Source organism: Sipha flava, unplaced genomic scaffold (genome assembly GCF_003268045.1).
Source record: "Sipha flava isolate LNK unplaced genomic scaffold, YSA_version1 307_pilon_pilon, whole genome shotgun sequence".
Taxonomy (NCBI): Eukaryota; Metazoa; Arthropoda; class Insecta; order Hemiptera; family Aphididae; genus Sipha; species Sipha flava.
The window spans coordinates 1,498,727-1,519,743 of NW_020272984.1; the positions used below are offsets into that span (position 1 = coordinate 1,498,727).

The window sequence follows — 21,017 nt, forward strand, 5'->3', positions numbered from 1 at the left end:
AGTAACGGCATTTTTGTTTCAAGGTCAAAACTATCAGTTCAATGTACTTCCATTTGGACTTATTACATCCGCTGACGAATTTCAGAAAATTTTAGACAAGGTTCTCGGACCGGAAATATTACTATACGTAGCGATTTATGTCGATAACATCCACATCATGTCAGAAACATTTGAGGAACATTTGTGTAATCTCGAGGCAATATTTGAAAAATGTATTATTATTTAATAAATTAAATTAAAAATAAATTAAAATATATATTATTATTATAATTATTTATATAATGATCATATATATATATATGCAATATGCATTTACATTAAGACAATACTCATTATCGAGTTTACAATGGATTATAACATTCATATAATAATGTGTAGTTACTCACGAAGCTGTAGTGTCAATGGACGTGATAAGATAATTATATAAAAGCCAACGTGCTACACACAGTCTGCTACGCTAGTATACAGCGTAGCCTATGGTAGCGTCGAATGAATCATTAACACGCACCGACACACAGTAGGCTAGGGAAATGACTGCTCCGCAGACCATGGTAATGCTCCGTCGGTAAGATTATGGGACCGGTAGTTGTATCGACGATGTGAACTCGGCGTACTCCGAAATGGATGTCGAGCGGGCACTTTACACGATGGTGGCTCGTTTGGCTCGGACGGCGATAGCTCACTGGATCGATGGTGACGGCTCCTGAACTCCTCGGACGGTACGGAAAGTTGCATGGTTTCTGCTACGGTCAATGACGAAGGTCCACACAGCTACTGTTGAGCATCAAGGGAAAGGTCTGATACCGGTATAACAGTATATATGTATAATACGTGAGTTTGAGCAATTTTTTTTTTTTTTTGTTTGTGACGTCCAGTTATTATTTGACGTGGGGCTCAGTGTCGGAGTGCTATTAAGTATTAGTTTTTTGTGCTTATTGATTTGAGTCGTGGTGACGGATTTGTTTTTGTTCATTGTTGTTGCTATTACGATTATCACTTTACGTATAGTATAGTAATTAAAATAATCCGACTGTCAGGCGACGGCCTTTAGATAAACAACAATCGAAGTGTTGCGTGACTGAACAGCGTTATTCATTTAATGATACGGCTAATAATAATAAAAATTTAATTAATTGAAAAGAAAAAATGAACGGCAAAATTACGCGCATTTGCGAATGCGTGTAACGAGCAATTACGGTTTATATGGATATTGAAATATTAAAATAATATATTATATATTATATTATATTTTCACCATTATTTATAAATAGATAATATATGAAATATGCAGTATAAAAATAACACATTGGCTATTGAGATTAAATTATGCACCAGTAATTACGGCTCGACGAGACTCGAGAGCGAAAACACACGTGTGCTTCGGTGGGCTTCAGCTGGAGAACTAAATTTAAATTTAAAATTTTTACTTTATTCAGTACACCTAACTAAACATATGATAACTATTATGAATATATCAAATAAATTAAATTATACTAAAATATTACCAACTCCAATTGAAAACCGTAAAATATATATATATTGTACATTCTGAAAATATAAATTGTTGAGGAGGCGGGACCTGTTTCGCCCAGTCAGTTTAATCGTATAAGCCAGGTTAGAGTTAGGCATATAAGCCAGTCAATTTCATCCAAATTTTGTTATTATAAGATTCTCGTTTCCCCCACTCTAGTTTAAATAAATTAAATTAACTTGACAATGGTTCAAGTATTATATTTTAGCGAACAACAAAAAGAAATGGTGGTTATTTGGTAGGTATCCATTGTACATACAACTAAATAAGTTTCTGATCCCGATACGGCGACTTTTATAAAACCTATAGTAATTTTAGTCAAAATAAATATAGTTTAAATATAATAAAATATAAAATCGATTGCAAATAAGTAATAACGCATAAGAAATCTAGTCGTTGTCGAATCTAGATCAAGCAAAACCTGTTATGCCGAAATATTTTTTATAAATTCTATGTAAATTTGATTTTTTAATAATATGTTTTAATAAATAGAGCGAACTAAATTTTAAATTTATTAAATGTATCATTTTTATGAACTGAAGAACAATTTTTTTTTTTTTTTTTTTTTAGAGAAAATAAAGAGCATCGCCTTGTGTTATTATTTGGATAACGCTGAATGATTCATAGATATTATAATACGAGTATTATATATTTGAAAATAATTATTGCCACCTTAATTTTAAATTTATTTAAACTAGTCTGGGCGAAACGGGAATCTTATAAGAATAAAATCTGGACAAAATGTGTACATGAGCGAAACGGGCTACGCCCAGTTGATTAAGCTATTCAGAATGTGTTATTAAAAAATATTCAGAATTAAAATACTCTTAAATAGGGTTAAAGGATTACATTTTATATAATAATTGAAAATTCACACGTACTCCAAATTAACAAAAATAATAAAAATTTTGGTTGTAAAAAGTTGATTAAAAATTACCATTTTTTATCGCCATAAATTCGTATGCTTTTGAATTGCAGCTTTATTAATTTAGTTAATTTGGTTTTAATGGAATAAAATATTACGTAACTATAGATGACAATGTAATTATAATAGTAGATAATAAGATAACAATATTACTAAAATCGACTAAAGAAATTCTAAATTCTACATGTTCGAAAAAAAAGTACGAATAATTTGAGTAGAGAGAATACATTTTGAAAAAATGTATTTATGTTATGAGATGGAAAGAGAGAGAAGAAAAAATATACATATTTTTAATATGCACTCTTTGAGTGTACAACAAAGTCGAAAAAACGGAAGTTCGAAAAAATATTTTATTCCACATATAGATTTATAGTAAAATAGTTGACAATATTAGAAGTGAACAACGATAAATATTTGGATTTTTTATCGTTTTCATAATAGAAAATATTTACTAAATATTATTAAACTTCTAATAAAATTAAAATGATTTATGATTCTATGTGTTTTCTAAACTAATAGTTTTTATAAAAAATATAATATTAATATAAATAATATTTTTTTTATAATTCTTTAACTGGATAACGGTTAAGATATCTTTATTATTTTTTTTTTATACTTTTCATTTTTAAAACTATTGATAAATAAATAATGAATTAATTTATTTTTAAAATCAAAAATTATCATAATTATCAATAATTATTTATACTAAGGTGATTAGATAACACTTTATATTATTATTATCTTACATATTTAAAAAAATTATGAAAACTAAAGTCAGTCCATCTAGCCGTTTTATCCAGCCAATTTCCTTCATTTTTTTTTTTTTTTTTTTTTTTTTTTTTTTTAATGAAAAGTATTTAGACACAGATATGTCATCAATCATTGAATTTACTCAACTCCCACCAACGCGATTCTTCCCTGTACATTTCTAATGAGACACTTTCACTCAAGCAATTCGAATTTTCATAGCTGAATGGATTTTGATCATTTCACTTTCAGAAAACTAAGTGGATCAAGCTCTTTCTTTTAAGCTATTAACTGTTTAATTTTTTGAGTTTGAGGAAAATTATGTGTGCACAATCAACTTTACATATGATTTTTTCCAAATACTGCATTCTCATTGGCTCTTACCCAATGATATAACAACAAACAACTCGTAAACAATATTAATATTATTACTTAAAATAGCTAATATTGTCTGGAAGGTAGCACTGTAAAATTATTTTATATAAATATTACACCCTATCATAAATAGTCTATCCTAATGCTGCGGAACATATATTTTTATAAACACTCTCTGTAATTTCGATATTTCTTGCAATATTCGATATTATCCTCATTTATTGGTTTTTTTTTAAAATGTGTTTATTTATTGATTCGATTGCACTTATACTTTTTATTATATAAATAAATTATCTATTGCGAATTTTCGCAATGTGTGTACTAGTTACTTATTAGTTTAATCACTTTATTTTGAACATTACCAATTTAATTATTATCATTATATATAATATTTAAAATGCATCACACCTCGATCTTATATAGATACTTATTTCAAAATGCTTAAACATATTTATGCAGAATAATCTACAATAATATTCCCTGAACAAACATCATACATGTATAAATGGATAGTATATGGATAGTATTAAATAAATAAATTATAGGGAATCAATTCATTTAAAAATAAAAATTCGTAATCGTTTTAGTTTCATTGACCAATGACGATTTATGTTAAATAATAATAAAGTTTATTAGTCGATAATATTGTATTAATTAATTTGTAATTTTAATTTGTTTAACTGAACTGATCAATTATACTGAAATATAAGTTATATAAATTATATAAATATTCCAATGTAATATTTATTATTATTAACTAACTACTTTATTATTATTATTATAAACTAATAAAGGTTCCACATCATTATTAATATTTTGAAATAAATATGTCTTTAAAAAAAGTATTAGGTTTAGAATTTCTGGATCTGAACCATATTCCTTATATCATTAATTGTAATCATACTAAAAGAGTAAAGCTTAGTATTTATGTATTACTGTAATGAAAATTACTTAAGATAAATTTGTTAGATTTTAGTGAGCGGCAAGCCATTAGGAATCAGACTATAAGAAATATAAAAATAATAATAATTTCAAATTGTTGTATATTATATTATATAATAATTATGTATCACAGAATTAAATTCGAGACGAAATGGGATAACAATTTGAAAACCTTTATATAACTTGATTTTAATAAGAACTGGCATCGTGCAGACGCATTGTTTCTATGTGAATATAATTAAATAATACAGATGTTGTAGGATTGTTTCTGTTTTCACTACACGGTATATGTATGCATTATACAATATGCATTAGTTGAAACTTGTACAATATAATGTAATTTTTGGATAGTTCGTAATTTTTGTTTTCGTTACATTCTGCGTTCAATGTATTATTTTTTAAATTAAAACTGAAACAGAATACTTATATGAATAATTAACACCCATTTAAATTTACATTAAATATTAGTTATTACTATTTTTTATGATTTGGAATTTTATAAATTTATAATTATTTTATGATTAAAGTATATTTACCATTTCAGATTGGTTTAGAATAAATAAGAATATTTATAATAATTTATTTAAATAAATAACAGTGACAGAAGAACAATAGTTAAAAACAATTCATACTACTGTTAGTATTTCTTATTTTATAAAAAGTTTAGTATTTAAAAAATATTTTGTTTATCATAAATTAGGTTTCAACTAAAATCATTCTTATGGACGAACAAAATCAGCACATATTGACAGTTAATTGTTTATAACCATAGTCTTTGAAATAATAGTTTGTCAAATAATTTGAGTTGTGTATTGGTATGTATAACATGATACTTGAGTAGTTTTTATAAACAGGAATACCAAAAGGAATTCAATATACTGTATCAAGAGTATCGATACATTAATTAAATTTAAAATAAAAGTAACATAAGCTATTTCACAATAAGAAGCTAGAATTGGGTTGTATAATCTGATTTTATGTAATTATGATCATCAATAATGAACTTAAAGGATATTTAAATAAGTTGTTTTTATTTATTTTTGGAGAAATAGTGAAAATATTATACAACATTAAACAAATATTTATATTGTAATACAGAGTGCGGCAGAGTCGACTGACGAGTTTTGAAGGGTTATAAAAAACGAACAGTAAAACTTAGAGAAAAAACTTTTTTTTAGTAAAATAAGTATTGAATCCCATTTTTAAAAATTATTGTTTGAAAATTATATCTCGAAGATGGCGGCCGTCAGCATCAATACACTGTTGTAGAGGATCTCTGAAGCTCTCATATGATTTTCGGCACGTTTCGACTGGTATGGCTTCGATTTCCTCAGTGATTTTCTGTTTAAGGTCTTCTATGGTATGTGGGCGATGTTTGAAAACCTTATCCTTAAGGTAGCCCCAGAGGAAAAAATCACACATGCTTAAATCTGGAGACCATGCTAGCCAGCCTATGTCTCCTCTTAGAGAGACTAACCACCCAGGAAACATTTGTTGGAGGAAATGGCTGAAGACCATGATTTGAGAATGTATGGTTTCAACAAGACGGGACTACAGCACACACAGTTCGAATTTCACTTAGTGTCTTGCAACAAATGTTCCCTGGGAGGTTAGTCTCTCTAAGAGGAGACATAGACTGGCCAGCACGGTCTCCAGATTTAAGCATGTGTGATTTTTTCCTCTTGGGCTACCTTATGGATAAGGTTTTCAGACATCGCCCACATACCATAGAAGACCTTAAACAGAAAATCACCGAGGAAATCGAAGCCATACCAGTCAAAACGTGCCGAAAATCATATGAGAGCTTCAGAGATCCTCTACAACAGTGTATTGATGCTGACGGCCGCCACCTTCGAGATATAATTTTCAAACAATAATTTTTAAAAATGGGATTCAATACTTATTTTAATAAAAAAAAGTTTTTTTCTCTAAGTTCTACTGTTCGTTTTTTATAACCCTTCAAAACTCGTCAGTCGGCTCTGCCGCACCCTGTATAAATTTATCATTCTTATGATTTAATATAAAACTTTCCTATAGTTTTAACAATTAATACATTTATCACCATCATATCTGTATAAATATATATAAATTATACATAATGTGAATTATATAATTAATTGTATCCACTGTTAGGTATGTTAAATTTAGTCCGTTTTATGTTAACAAGAAGTATACCATAATGGGAATATTACTTGATAGTTTTAAAATACTGTAGAACTATATACAAGTTTGAATTATAACAAAATTATTGCTTTTTTGAATTTCTAAACAAAATTAAGTTATTATTATTCATTTGATTAATACTTATACTTTTTTCGAGTAATGAAAACGAATTTTGGTATTATCGATTTGTTCTTGGCGTATTTATATCTAAAGGAATTATTTATCTTATTGTATTATATGATATTTTTATTTATAATAAACCTTATGCTTAAAATATTGTATCTTTACTGTATCTGAATTGTTTCTAGTCAACAATTGTTTAAGCTTATAATATACATCTTACGTGATAATTAACAAATACCTTATTAATTACTTTGAGTCTAAAAATACAAACATTATAAATATTTTAGGAATACCAAGAAGATAAGAATGATTTATGTTTAACAAAATAAAATAAGTATTAACGTGTAAATATGTACCGCTTTACTTAGGCTAGAAAATTGGGTAATTGAATAATTTTTAATAAGTATAATATACGTTTCCCAAAGTCATTTTATATTTAGTTCAATTATTTTTACGCACTTTGAAAATATTTACTTATATTTACTTTATATTCTTTTCCAACGCTCATGTGAATGTTTGTTTTAAGATTCTTAACGCAATAAGTTACCCAAACCTTCTATGTACATTATTAAGACATTCGATGTAATGACGAAAATTTTTTACTAAGTATTATTTCAACATTTATTTATTTAATTAAACACTTTTAATTAAAATACAACGTAAATGAACGATATTTATTTATGAGCACTAAATTAAATATAATTGCAACTGTCAGATAGAGTGCCGCTCAGGAAGAACCGTGTAGGAGCCAACGATTTTCAAAGCTCAACAATTCACTGAAGTTGTAACGAGTTAACTTTGGAGACTTATTTTAATTTTAATGTAACAAAAGAAATTTATTAAAGAATCAATTATTGTTTTATTTGTTACGCCCCCCTCCCACATTATTAATACGCACCGTTAATAGCTTTAGTAGTGTTGTGTAGTTATTGACAATAAAATAAAACAAAGCGAAAATAATTATAACCAAAAACAATGCATTATTAATTTATTATGTATATATACTCTGAATTAACCGTGATTGGCGTTTGATGTTAATCAGTTAAACGTTATTCCTAAACTACTTTGTTTTTTAATTTTTTTTCATAGTTTCTAACCGAATTTCTTTTGCCTTGTTTAATGGGACAGAATTTCAATCACAGAGAGTATATAAAAATAAAAAATATACAATTCAGAAACAATAAAATACCATTTTGGATTCAAAATGTTGATTTTATCGAGATTTATATCGGTTGAACAATGTGGAAAAGCTATAGGAAACCTCAAAATAATGGTATAAATTAAATTATTGTTACTATAGACTTTTTTCGTCTATTATTTGTATTGAAGGAAAAGCCTGGGAAATATATCTTTCCTTAAATTCATGTTACATGTAATATATAATACATCAATAAGCGAAACAATAAATATTTAAAATATTAAAATTCAAATTGAGTTATTTTAAGTTTACTTATTTGTATAATAATAAATAAATAAATATTATATATTAATAAATATATATATATATATATATATATATTAATTTATATTAATCATGAATTGTAATAACTTTGAATAATTATGTCGGAATTAATTATTTTACTTTCTATCTTTATCTGGTTACTTATAATGTTTAAAAAACATTTAACATTAAATAAATTTATAATTTAAAAACTATCAAAATTTATCTAGAAAAAAATATCATATAATTAAATTAAGTTAAATATAAGCACATTATTTTCGACAAATAAAATAATATAAAATTAAATAAAAATTAAAATATTTAAAGGATTGATACTTATAAATAATATATAAATAAATAAATAAACAGTTTATACATAGAAATAAATAAATGCTTAACCTAGTGTATTATTGTATTTATAAATTTTGATCAGTTTCGAATTTAAGATTAATTATCAGATATATAAAATGTTATATAAACTGATTAAGTGTCAGTACATTTTACTATCCATAACATTATAACAATTTCTTTTCATAATTATTGTTTTTTTATACTAAAATAACATTAATAGTGATCGAGAATATTTGAAAACCCATTACAAACGAATTGATGACAATCAAGAAGAATTTTTTATTATTATGATATTTTTCTTTTAATACTTACTATGGAGTAATATAATCGATTTCCATGGATCAACATTTCTAAAAAACTAAAATCAATTACAAACAATAAAAATAGTATATTTATTGGTCTATTGGTATGGGGTGGTCTTCGGGATAACATATTAAATGCACTAGTAGTTAATCAAAATAATATGGTCAGAATTTGCCTAAATAATTTCACTCTAGAAGAATCTACGAAAGAAAACTATAAAGAATTTGGTGTTTTGCCAATAAGAATTTTATATAAAAAAATTGTTATTATGTACTTGGTTAAGAAATTTAACCTAGATAATTATTATAAAGAGTTAAGCAATAAAAGGGAATTGAAGAAATTTGATTTGATTGTTAATTATACAAATTAATCTGTTGGTCGATGTTTTGTAGATTATCTTGGACCAACGTTTTTCTATTCAATAACTTTTGAATTAAAAAAAAAAAAAATATTTGGGGATGAAAGGATTAATATTAAAGGCTTAAAATATAAATATTTATTTCTTCATTTCTCATTATTATACTTATTTTGGAGTGAGAAGTTCCGGTAACACACGCGGTACAGAACGAATAAATTTCACAGTTTTTTCATGTGAGAGTTACCAGGGTCTCTCAAAAATATTTTATGGTTATTCAACAAAATATCTATTTTTGAACGATGTATTTAGATTTTGTTTTTGTTTATTTTTAGCTAAGTCTTAGTTTTTTCATAGATATTGTCGATAACGAAAAGGTGTATAAATAGAAAAGGTGAACCCATAAAAAAACCAGAAATTGTAATATTTTATAATAAACATAAACAAGGTATCGACGTCTCGGATCAAATGATCAGCTACTTTCTCCTTTAAGAAAAACTATTCGATGGTACCATAAAGTAGCATTTCATGTGTTATTAGGAACATCTGTAATAAATGCAATAATACTATACAAACAAGTTACGGGAAAACAAATACGAATTTCTGAATTTAGAGAGGAAATTATTATAAATGAGGAAAAATTTATGATCAGATTATTTCTCCAAGATTTAATAAACATAGGTTGGTTGAAAACAATCAATGTCAAAAAAATAGTAATAGAAAAAAAAGAAGTAGATGTACTGGTTGTTATGAAAGATTAAGAAAAGAGTTAGGAAGAAATGAGGCACAAAAAAAATGTAAACAAGTGAATACCATGTGTGAGACCTGTGAAAATAACACTTACTATTATATTGACTGTTTTCAAATATATCATAAATAGTTAAAGTTATAAATTTGTTTTTAAATTTGTCATATCATTTTTTCATACCAACACAAGTGTTTTATTTTAAAATTATTTAATTCTAAGTTTATTTTAAGTTATTAATAATTAAAATATTGTAATGATATTAATTAATATTTTGAATAAGTATAAACGTACAATAATAATATAATGTTTATTAAAGACTACTGTCAGTATTCAGTAATACATTTTGATTGTTTTGTATTTTAATTTTTATTATATTGAATTTATAATATCTAATATTATTCTTGTGTGTTATTTTTAATAAAAGTCATATAGATTAAGAAAATGTATATATTTGATTAATTGAGAGTCACCGGCACTTCCCACTGCGGACACGGACATTTCGGCGCGGCCGTTTTGGCACGACCGTTTCGGCGCGAGGCCGTTTCGGCGCGAGGTATGTTTGGGCGCTGGATTACACTAATTTACATAATACACAAATTTACTTCTATAAAATTAATATTATAATTCACTTTTATAGATATTGTCAAAAAATTTACAATTTTAATAAAATATCAATATGTCCTATTTAATAAATAAAAAATATAAAATAAATAATAAAATAGGTCTGTTATGTTAAATGTCGTTATAACAATGCCGTGCTTAATAAATAATAAATATAAAATTAATAATTTAATATCAATATGTTACTCTAATAATAAAATAAATATGTAGTATATTAATGCGTCATGCTTAAATTATGAGCGATACCTCTTAAAAATGTTAATATGTCCCTATTATTATAATTGCTAACTATTTTAAAGATTCGCTTATCAACATCCAAAAATTTTTTATGTTTTTTCGGTGGGCTTTTACCAGCTTCTAATTGGCAATAAAAAGTATCCCGACCACTCTGTATTTTTCTTAAGAAAGATATAAAAGCCCATAGTGTTGGATTAGTAACCCCCATTTGAACATTGAGTCGTCTATTAGCGGCTTCGGCATAATTATTAGTTCTATCATTTTTATTTAAAACTCGTTCGTGGACATTCCACAGATTTGGAGGAAAACGTGCATTTCGACGTCGATTTCTATGAACTCTACCTATATAATTTTCTTCAAATCAATCTAACAAGGGTAAGATTTCTTCTGGTAATTAATCCGACAGAATGTCCATAATAACACCTGGCGCCGAAACGTACCTTGCGCCGAAACGGCCTCGCGCCGAAATGTCCTAGATCGTTCCCACTGTACTCCAAGGTAAATAATATAATAAAGATTATTTTCCTTTATAATTTTATCCAATAGAGTGCGCCTACAGTGTATACTGAGTGTCCTAAACCAAGATGAGCTGAGTGTCACCGGTCACTCTCAAGGTATAATTAGAAAAACAAAGTGAGAGTTACCGGTACTACTCATGGTAATTAACGCAAATTAGTTGAAAAATAGATTGGTAGCCAACGTGTTAAATAAAGATTTGTTGCAATTTTATTTAATATTCTAAGCTGTATAAATATTAATCTATGAGCTTTTATTTGTCTGTCTTAAAATGATATGTTTATTTTTTTCTTTATCATTACATTTTCTTGATAATATTTCTAAACTATTTGTATATTTAGCTTTATATGTACTTAGAACTTATACTCTCTATCTTATGAATTCTATAATTATAATAATTGTATCTTATATGTATATAACTCTCTTTCTCCAACACAAACTTTGCTTAAAGGAGAAAGATAATCGAAAATGTTACTCAATAATAATGTATGTGTGTCTTTTTCGATTAATAAAAAAAAAAAAAAAAAACAATAAAATAATTGAAGGGTCCGGTGCAAGAACCGACTATCTCCAATTTTTTTGAAAATGCATGTTTTTACATTATCTGATAACGAAGAATTTTGTCTACATTTCAGTGTAATAATCTGCTATGTCCGTTCATTAGATAGCCTAATATCATACAAATAGAGATGTCTGGTATACATTTACGGTGCAACACTGTATAATAGTACGCGAGATGATAGCATAATATTATTTTATCAGTTATCACTTATCAGTAACTATTTATTTCGTAAATTTACTATTCGTTTTTCGTTATAACTTATAAGGTTTATATTTGTTAATTTAAATGGTTATTTACTGCTATAACCTATAATCGATTATAATATATTATAATACATTTTAATTTTGTTTTTATTATATTATATAACATCATGAACGATGATGATATACGTAATATTGTACTCGAAGCCTGGGATGTATCCTCGTCAGATTTGGATGATTCTTTCGTAGACCCCGATTTTGTTTTTGAAACGATCAATTGTTTATCAGATAGCGATGACTTAGGGGGTATTCTATGTTTAGATTCCGATGTTGAAAATGAAACACAGCAGCTAGATTTATAGTTATACAATATATTCTTGATTTATAATAATAAATTCACTAAAAAAATGTGGAGATGACTGGTTATTGCACCGAATCTTATGATTTATTAAAATGAAAAAAAAATATTACTGTTTGTTTTACCCTTAATTTTTGACCTCTTTAATATACAAATAATAAATTAGGTTTACTTTTCGATGTATCGGAAAATGTACTGCACTACTGAAGTCAAAAATTGAAACATTTTAACTACAAAAAAAGTATTAGGAGACACAAAAACAAAACACATCGTTGCAAAGCGCCAATAACGTAACCAAATAATAAATAACATATATTTACTAATATATTGTTATTAATATATAACATATTTTAACAAAAGAAAAAAACGAGTAACTAGGTATTACAAGTAAAACAAAATATTTAAGAAACGAAATAAAATAACTCATACTTGTGTTGCCCATGTCTCGGTGCAATAACCTGGGTATCTCCGGAAATAGCCGGTTGTTGCACCGTAACTGTATACCAGACATCTCTATTTGTATGATATTAGGCTATCTAATGAACGGACATAGCCGATTATTGCATCGAAATGTAGACAAAATTCTTCGTTATCAGATAATGTAAAAACATGCATTTTCAAAAATATTGGAGATAGCCGGTTCTTGCACCGGACCCTTCAATTATAAGATACGTTGAACTGTGTGGTAAAATATTAATAAATAATAATAAACTATATATTTTCAACATTTTGAATAGATTTAATATTTTACATGTCCTCAGATTTTATATTACCTGATATAATTTTACTAATTCTACTCTGAAAACAATTCAGTAAAATATTTTTGGGGTTTTTATTTTTTATTTTTTTTTTTTTTTTTGTTTGAGAGGTCCATTGTTTGATTAATAATTAAAATATCTCAATTAAGTTAGTATTTATTATGTTGTTATATTATCTTGTTGTTGAAAAATTACGTAATAATCTTTAAAAATACATATTGATATTTTGGTCAAGATACAACGAAGAATAAATTCAGATAAAATACCGCATATTATTAATTATTTTAATGCATAATGATAATGAAATTATTGTTCAAGTTCAACGAAGATTCATAATTGGTTAATAATAGTAATAAATAAGATAATAATATTGTAACAAACGAAACAAATGAGCTATTTACTTTTACATTGAAGACGAGAACTAATATCACACTCACTGATTAAAGACAAGGGTTTTGTTACTTTGGGCGTTCTGATGTGATAATTTGAAATTTTATTAGTTAACACTTTCAATATTTATAAAAGTTGTGAAAATATATAAAATTTAGTAATAATTTTCCATCTCATATGCCTTGCCTTCAAATAGTTATAATTATTGATTTTATATACTCATTAATACTAATATTACATTATATTGATATTTTATGAATTTTTTTCAACTATTGAACACTGTTTTGTACTTGGTATTATGTTTTCCTATGTTTGTTAATAATGAAAAAGTCTAAAAAATAGCCACGACTTGAAAGTGAAATGCAAGTGCAAAATTGAAAATTTTCATAAAATTAAATCTTTGTATATTATAAAAAAAGAATATCCATTATTAGTAATATAAATACTGAAATAATTTTTAAAAATTAAAATTACTTCAAATTCTAGTCTTGTTCTATTATTCAATTTTAACATCTGTTATGAAAAATCTGTTATTATTATTTCAAGTGAATATTACAATTTACATCTGTGTTTTTTAATACAATACTAATACAATTTATAAACATATATTAAGTATTACATTTTTGACTAAATTTAAATAATATTTCTCACAATATGTATTTGTTTTATTTCTGTAAGTGTTTATTTAGAGAAATCATACGATTATCTTTCGTATAAAAGCAAAACTAATAAAATATTATATTTTATACTATAGTTAATTTAGGTAGTGACGAGTAAATAGTAAATGTATACAGTAACAATAAGTGATTCTGATATACATAGCATTAGGTAATATTAGTTTAATTGGTTTTATAATTATTTGTAAGTAAACTGACTGCAACCTATCTATACGGATTATCTAAATTTCAGTGAAACCGAATAGTATGCGAAAAAAAGTCGCATTGCGTCTACGATTAGGTAAGTCAGGTACGAATCGCATGGGCAATTTCTTTCAGGCGGTTATGAATTCATATAGGTTATACAAATACATTAAAATATTTTTATTTATTTTTTGAATGTAATCAATTTACCTACCAACTATTTCATATTAATAAAAAATTAATATTACATTTTATATTTTTAATTTTTAAAGATTCATTGTACTCCAGGTATAAATAATAAGTAATGATTAAAAAGATATGGAACTTAAAATAAAAATAATATAGAATCTATATGAACAATTAAATAAATATAATTTTAAAATTTCAGTAAATTTTTACAAGCTAACTTTTCAATGAAATATTTGAATAGGAAAAATGGAATATACCTTCAAAGTTTTGAATGAAAAAATTAACATGCATTAGTAGTACGAGTAGACGAACTACCGAATTCAACCCACATTGTTGGTAAAAATTTACTTTCTGGTGTACTATAATGTTTTTCGAAATATTTATAAAAGTCGTTCACATTCTCTTAATTTGGTTTTATTGTCATTAGACCTTTAAAATATAAAAAGAAATGGTTATGAACTTCTTTGAAATTAAAAAAAAAACTCTAACAATGAATATTCGTATTAAGTTAAATTCAATGTTATCTCACTAACATGTATTCAAATTATGTCTGTTTGTACACTCTAAAGGATGTGCTGGAAAGTTATCTGGGATTATATTTTGAATAAAGTTATATAGTTCAAAATAATGTACATGGTATTACATGTTATATAAACATGTGAGTAATACATAATATGAAAACAATACACTAACAGTTTACGATACAACATATATTTAATAGTAATAAAGACAATAAAGAATTAATATTATACTCGAAAGAAGATTGAAGTCCAAGGTCGGGTGATATTTCACAGTCAAATGAGATAAAATTATGGGTAAATGGTATTGCTATATTGATTTTTAAAACTTGAAATTAGTGATGGGTCGAACCCGATTTTTCGGAGTACAAACAACATTTATATTTTTTCTATTCACTTTTCCATAAATAGATTTGTGGTTTTGATTATATAAAAAATAATCTGTGATAATATTACCTATAGATATTTACAAAAATAATATTATACTTCAACATGGAATTATTTTATTTTATCATATTTAATAGTAATAATATAAAAAAATAATTAACACTATGATATTTACTATAAACTATAAACTATAGAAAATTAATTTTAGATTGATTAAGGATATTTTCGATTTCAAATTTTGAAGATACCTAAATGGTAAATAATTTGGTTCGATTTTTTTTTCATTTTGAATTCGGTTTGAAATTTGATCAGTTTGACCCTTCAATACTTGAACCCAATATACCATTGATCTTAAAAAAAAAAAAAAAGAAAAAAAGTGAAGTAGGTTAGGTGAATCAAGTTTTATTTCTCAAGATGGTTTATAGAGTATAAAAACCATAGTCTAACTAAATTTTAATTTTCATAAAAAGAAAAGCATCTACAATTTGAGATTGTAAAAGTTTTATAATAGGTAATTTTCTATGTATGAAAAATTTTTTAATTAAAAATTCTCAACACATTTTATCAAATCAAAATTGTTTTTATGATCATTTTCGAAAAAAATGTAAAAAAAACATGAAAATTTAAATTATTTATTTATAATTGGAAAACAAACCTTTTTAAAATTATTAAGCTATCCATAGCAAATGCTGGTATAAATATTTATTGGAAATTTCAAGTCTGTGTGACAATAGTTTTTTTGAATAATGATAAAATCAAATATTTAATTTTGTTAAAAACTGGTATCATGTAAATGCTAATATTTTTTTTATGTTTTTCATGTACAACCAAATTTTACATTTTCTATCAGAAACATTGCGTAATGTAATGATATGCGCCTAAGCATTCATATAATTTTTAAAATTGAATGTATAATTAAATAATTATAATATTCGATAGCCATTAAAAGATATATAAGATATTACACACACCCGTACACACATACATACGCACACACACACAGTCATCATATATAAGGAGTATAGTTTTTTAGTTAAATAAGAGACGTGTTCTTATTGTCATTTTGTATGGATGATCAAAGACGAGTGTAAAAGAATACGCAGATCATCTATGAAAAAGGACACAAGAAATTGTAAACGATTTATAATAATGTGTTAATGTATGTATAAGTAATTTAAATAAAATTAATATAAGTGAGTTAAAAAAGAAAATAATTGTTATTTTAAAATATAAGTTGGTTATCTTATTCCATACTTAAAGAGTCAACCACGGCTTTTAAGAGGCAGAACGATTCAATCATTGGAGAGGTAATATTATTTATTTATGATATAATAAATAATGATTTAAAAAAACATATAACTATTTCACAGATAAATTAATACATAATAATAATTTTAAATCATTACAGTAAAGTAATTTGCAATTTTTTCTCCAATTTTCTCAAATACTTAGAAACTGCTAAGACATTTAAAGTATGACATTTTAAATTATCAACAAGAACACATTTCTTATCTTTTCTTTTTTTGTTTGATGATGATTGGAGCAATAATTTTGGTCAAAATCGTGTAAAAATATAATAACAATTATAATGACAAAACCAATACATTTCTTGTTTTACATTAATGTTGTAGTTATAAACCATAAATGTGAAGATCTTATATGAAATTCATATAAATTACTCTATCGCTACGAAAAAATTGAAAGAAATGTAGCTTAACTACGGTAATAATTTAAGTTTTTTAGTTTAAAAAAATATGAGAGAAATTAAAATAGTACTTGAAACTACTCGAAAGATTTAAAGCTTAAAATGTAATAAAAATATTATTATAAATTTATTTTATACAATTTAAAGTCAATTGGATATTATTATTCATCAAAGTACTATCAATATATATATTGAAGTATTATATTAAACTTGTATTTTTTAAAGAATTTAAAATTTTTGAACCCTAATGATTCAAGACATAATTTTTAATTCATAAGGTTTTTTTTTTTTTAATATAACTTATATATATATTATTTAATACATATTTGTTTTTTTGATAATCACACAGAAAATATAAAATCAATTTTCTCTTCAATTTTCAATTTTTTTTACCTGACAAGATATTTCTCTTAGATAAACTATCATCATGTATGAATAGTCATTAATTTCTTTTAAATATCATCATGTTTGTATACTCGTATTGATTAAACGTCTACATTAAATACTCATACTTTGCGTAGTAGTATTGTAGTTGGATATTAAATCATCAGTATTGTTTTGTCAAACAATCCACTGAATTTTACACAATATCTATAATGTTATCATACAGACTATTGATTATATTGCAAAGCAAGATATGGCCCTTTACCTGAAACTTTTTTAAAATTCAACAAAGCAAAATTTTATTATGATTTATTTTATAAGATTACAAAACAAAAATAATACTATAACGTTATGGAAAAACACATTTATTACATTTTATTACTTGTTCAATTCTAATCAATTGATTAAATAATAAACATACAAACTACCAATAAAATATTGGTTAAACATTTTAAACTATTGAACATGAATTAGTTTTCCATGCTTTGTAAAATTCCATTTATTTTTACTTAATTTTTTTTTTTTTTTGCAATTGAACAATCTGTAAATGCTGGTTTTACAATAAGTTCAAGTGTTTTAAATAAAACATAAAATAGTATAATTTAATATAATATTATAGATAGATTAAGTTATGATTTTAGAAACTGATGGAACTTCGTAATATGTATATAGAGAGAGATAATTATTTAATGGGTGACAGCACCGCATTAGTTATAGGTGCCTTATGGAATTATCGGTAATGTTAGGAACAAATAAGTCTTGAAATCAAAAGTTTTCGGCAATTTATTATATTTGAATGAAAGTACTTTTAAAATATGTTGGCAACATTTTTAATGGATTGAATAGAAAGATCTTTATATAAGGTATCGTTTGAGACAAATTATAAGACTTTGATTATTTAGCAAGGCCATTTAGACTAAAATGTTTGGATTTTATTAATGTAATGATGTTTGGCAACTTCTCATAACTGGATTCTATAAATCCATATTGGTTTAAGAAACAATTTATACAAGATAATTTTGTTGTTGAGATTGACATATTTAGAAGTTAATAAAATATGTAAATGGCATTATTGATTTTATATAGCAAAGTGTTTGATATGAGTATGAATTGGCCAGGTTAGTTAACAATGATATATAATATAAATATTCTTCTATCTCTAATATAGATTCTAATATTCTATAATTTATACTAGATATTAGGGACGTATACAAGAGGTATGTAGGGATTAGATCCCCTTATAGGTATTTTTTAAAATTGTATAAAATAGTGTTCTTAATGTAAGAAAATTATAAGGAAACAAAAAAAATATTGCAAGGATGTATTTTAAATTATTATTTTAACACATTCAATATATATATCTTTTATAATTTATTATTTAAATATTCAGGTACTTAGGTTTAGAAATTTTCCTTCCATAATGATTTGTTTGCAACTTATCCCCTCCCGTACAATAATTATGTATACACCACTGCTCGATATATATATATATATTCTATAATAATCGTTTTATAATGTTAGTATTGCAATATTGAACAACACTCATGGAACACATCTTTGCATTTGAATCAAAAATATAACCATATCACTTAAAATAAATACAATAACAATCAATTAATAATATATTTTTAGTGATGTCATTTTTTTATCAAAATAAATTCTGGTTGATATAGCCATAAAATTAATTAATTTGAAATATTGAATAATTAATGAAAAAAGTTACTTTAAAAGACAAATTACTTTAATATCATTAATAGGTTTATTTTCACTGAATTCTAACCAATTTTCAATATCTAATTGATCTAATTATACTGTCTTAATAAATTGTATTGTACACAGAACTATTTAGCATTTACTTTAATAATATAACTGTAAAACACTATAACAACTTAATATATTTTTCAAGACAAAATCATGGAATTTATCATAATATTGTAAAAGGCAAAATGTATATTGTTTCGTTCATTATTCAACTAAGTTACTAATTAAATCATTATAATTTACTTCACTGTATTATTAAACGATATTATAAAATGTTTTTTAATTAATAACTAGCTGACCCGACAAATGTTTTGTCATATAAATATTTTCTAGAGAATATTTTGCTAAAAAAAAAAAAAACTAATATAATGTAGGTGGGTAAGGATGTGGTATCTAAGTGAAAGAGGTATGGAGTGCCGTGAACGGTGACGGAATATAAAAATTAAAAAACATCAAAGTTTGATGATCAAACATTTATTTTTATAATAATTTATTATTATTTTTGATCCTTTAAAATTATATATATCGCTAATTATGACAATATTAGTAAAAAAACAATATCAATCTCTTAATGCAACAGAGTGTAAAATATTTTTTTTTATCCCATCTTTCGTCAACACAAACAAACTGGATGGTTCGAGAGCACGCCACGTATAATTGTCCATGTTAAAAACATGATGTGCTCAAATCTTAGCCACAGACAGACATCGTTTGGCCTTGAGACTTATTGATAATCATTGCAAATGCCAATCTAATTGAAAATTTAAGGCGTTTAAATTATATTAGCACATCTGTGGTATAATAGAAATTCGTGGTTATAATATATTTTCACCTCGGAATTTTAAAATTATGACTTCAATAATATTTTTTATTAATTTTTTAATGACTAATTGCGTGCCATTGCATAGTCGAGGTGCGTTCAAATTACGAAGCAAAATAACCGGAGATCCAACCTTCAGTTGTAAATTATGCGGTGGCATGACTGGTTAATCCAACGAGTTTAAAAACTCTGTTGGACAATTTATAGCTTCAATAGCATCGCAAACTGTATCAATAGATTTGTATGACACCAACTATCCTGATAACAAATTTTGTATCTTGAGATTCAGTTCGTTAATGTCCACATTTTTTACTGCTAAAATTGCTCTTTCTGCCAGCCACTCATGATTTGTGTGTTGTCTATGTACATTGAAAAATATCTGGTCAATGAGAGCATCTTGCTAATCAAGGATTATGCAGAAATCGGTCGGTAATTTTATACATCCCGTTTCATCGGTAGTAACTTTCCCATCATCTATATCTAGCAATTGTTTTGAGAATCTTCTGCACGCAACTTTTTTTGATTGAATCGCAAGTATCGAAATCTTTCGCTCTCTATCTTTACATACATGTCGACCATGGAATGTTGATAAAGCTTATGACATCGTAGAATAACGTTGTCCTAATCGCGTCTAATCATCAATCGATATGCATAATAATTCTTCGAACTAACATGCTTGTTTGTTTTGGCACCTGTTGCGGGATCGTGTTGTTTAATATTTATGCAATACCCATCATTTAATACCAA

General features: G+C 25.4%; 1 protein-coding gene across 3 annotated transcripts in view; it reads left to right on the forward strand.

Annotated features, from left to right (window-relative positions):
* LOC112686396 (myotilin-like) overlaps nt 1-21,017 on the forward strand; it is a 230,978-nt gene that overhangs the window by 59,565 nt on the left and 150,396 nt on the right. The window contains exon 1 of one of the 3 annotated variants that reach the window (XM_025558640.1): nt 448-831. The exons of the other annotated variants lie outside the window; for them this stretch is intronic. Within the exon in view, the coding sequence (XP_025414425.1) occupies nt 821-831 (11 nt within the window). The 5' untranslated portion in view covers nt 448-820. Of the gene's footprint in view, nt 1-447; nt 832-21,017 lie in introns of those variants that run through there. 3 annotated transcript variants of the gene reach the window in all.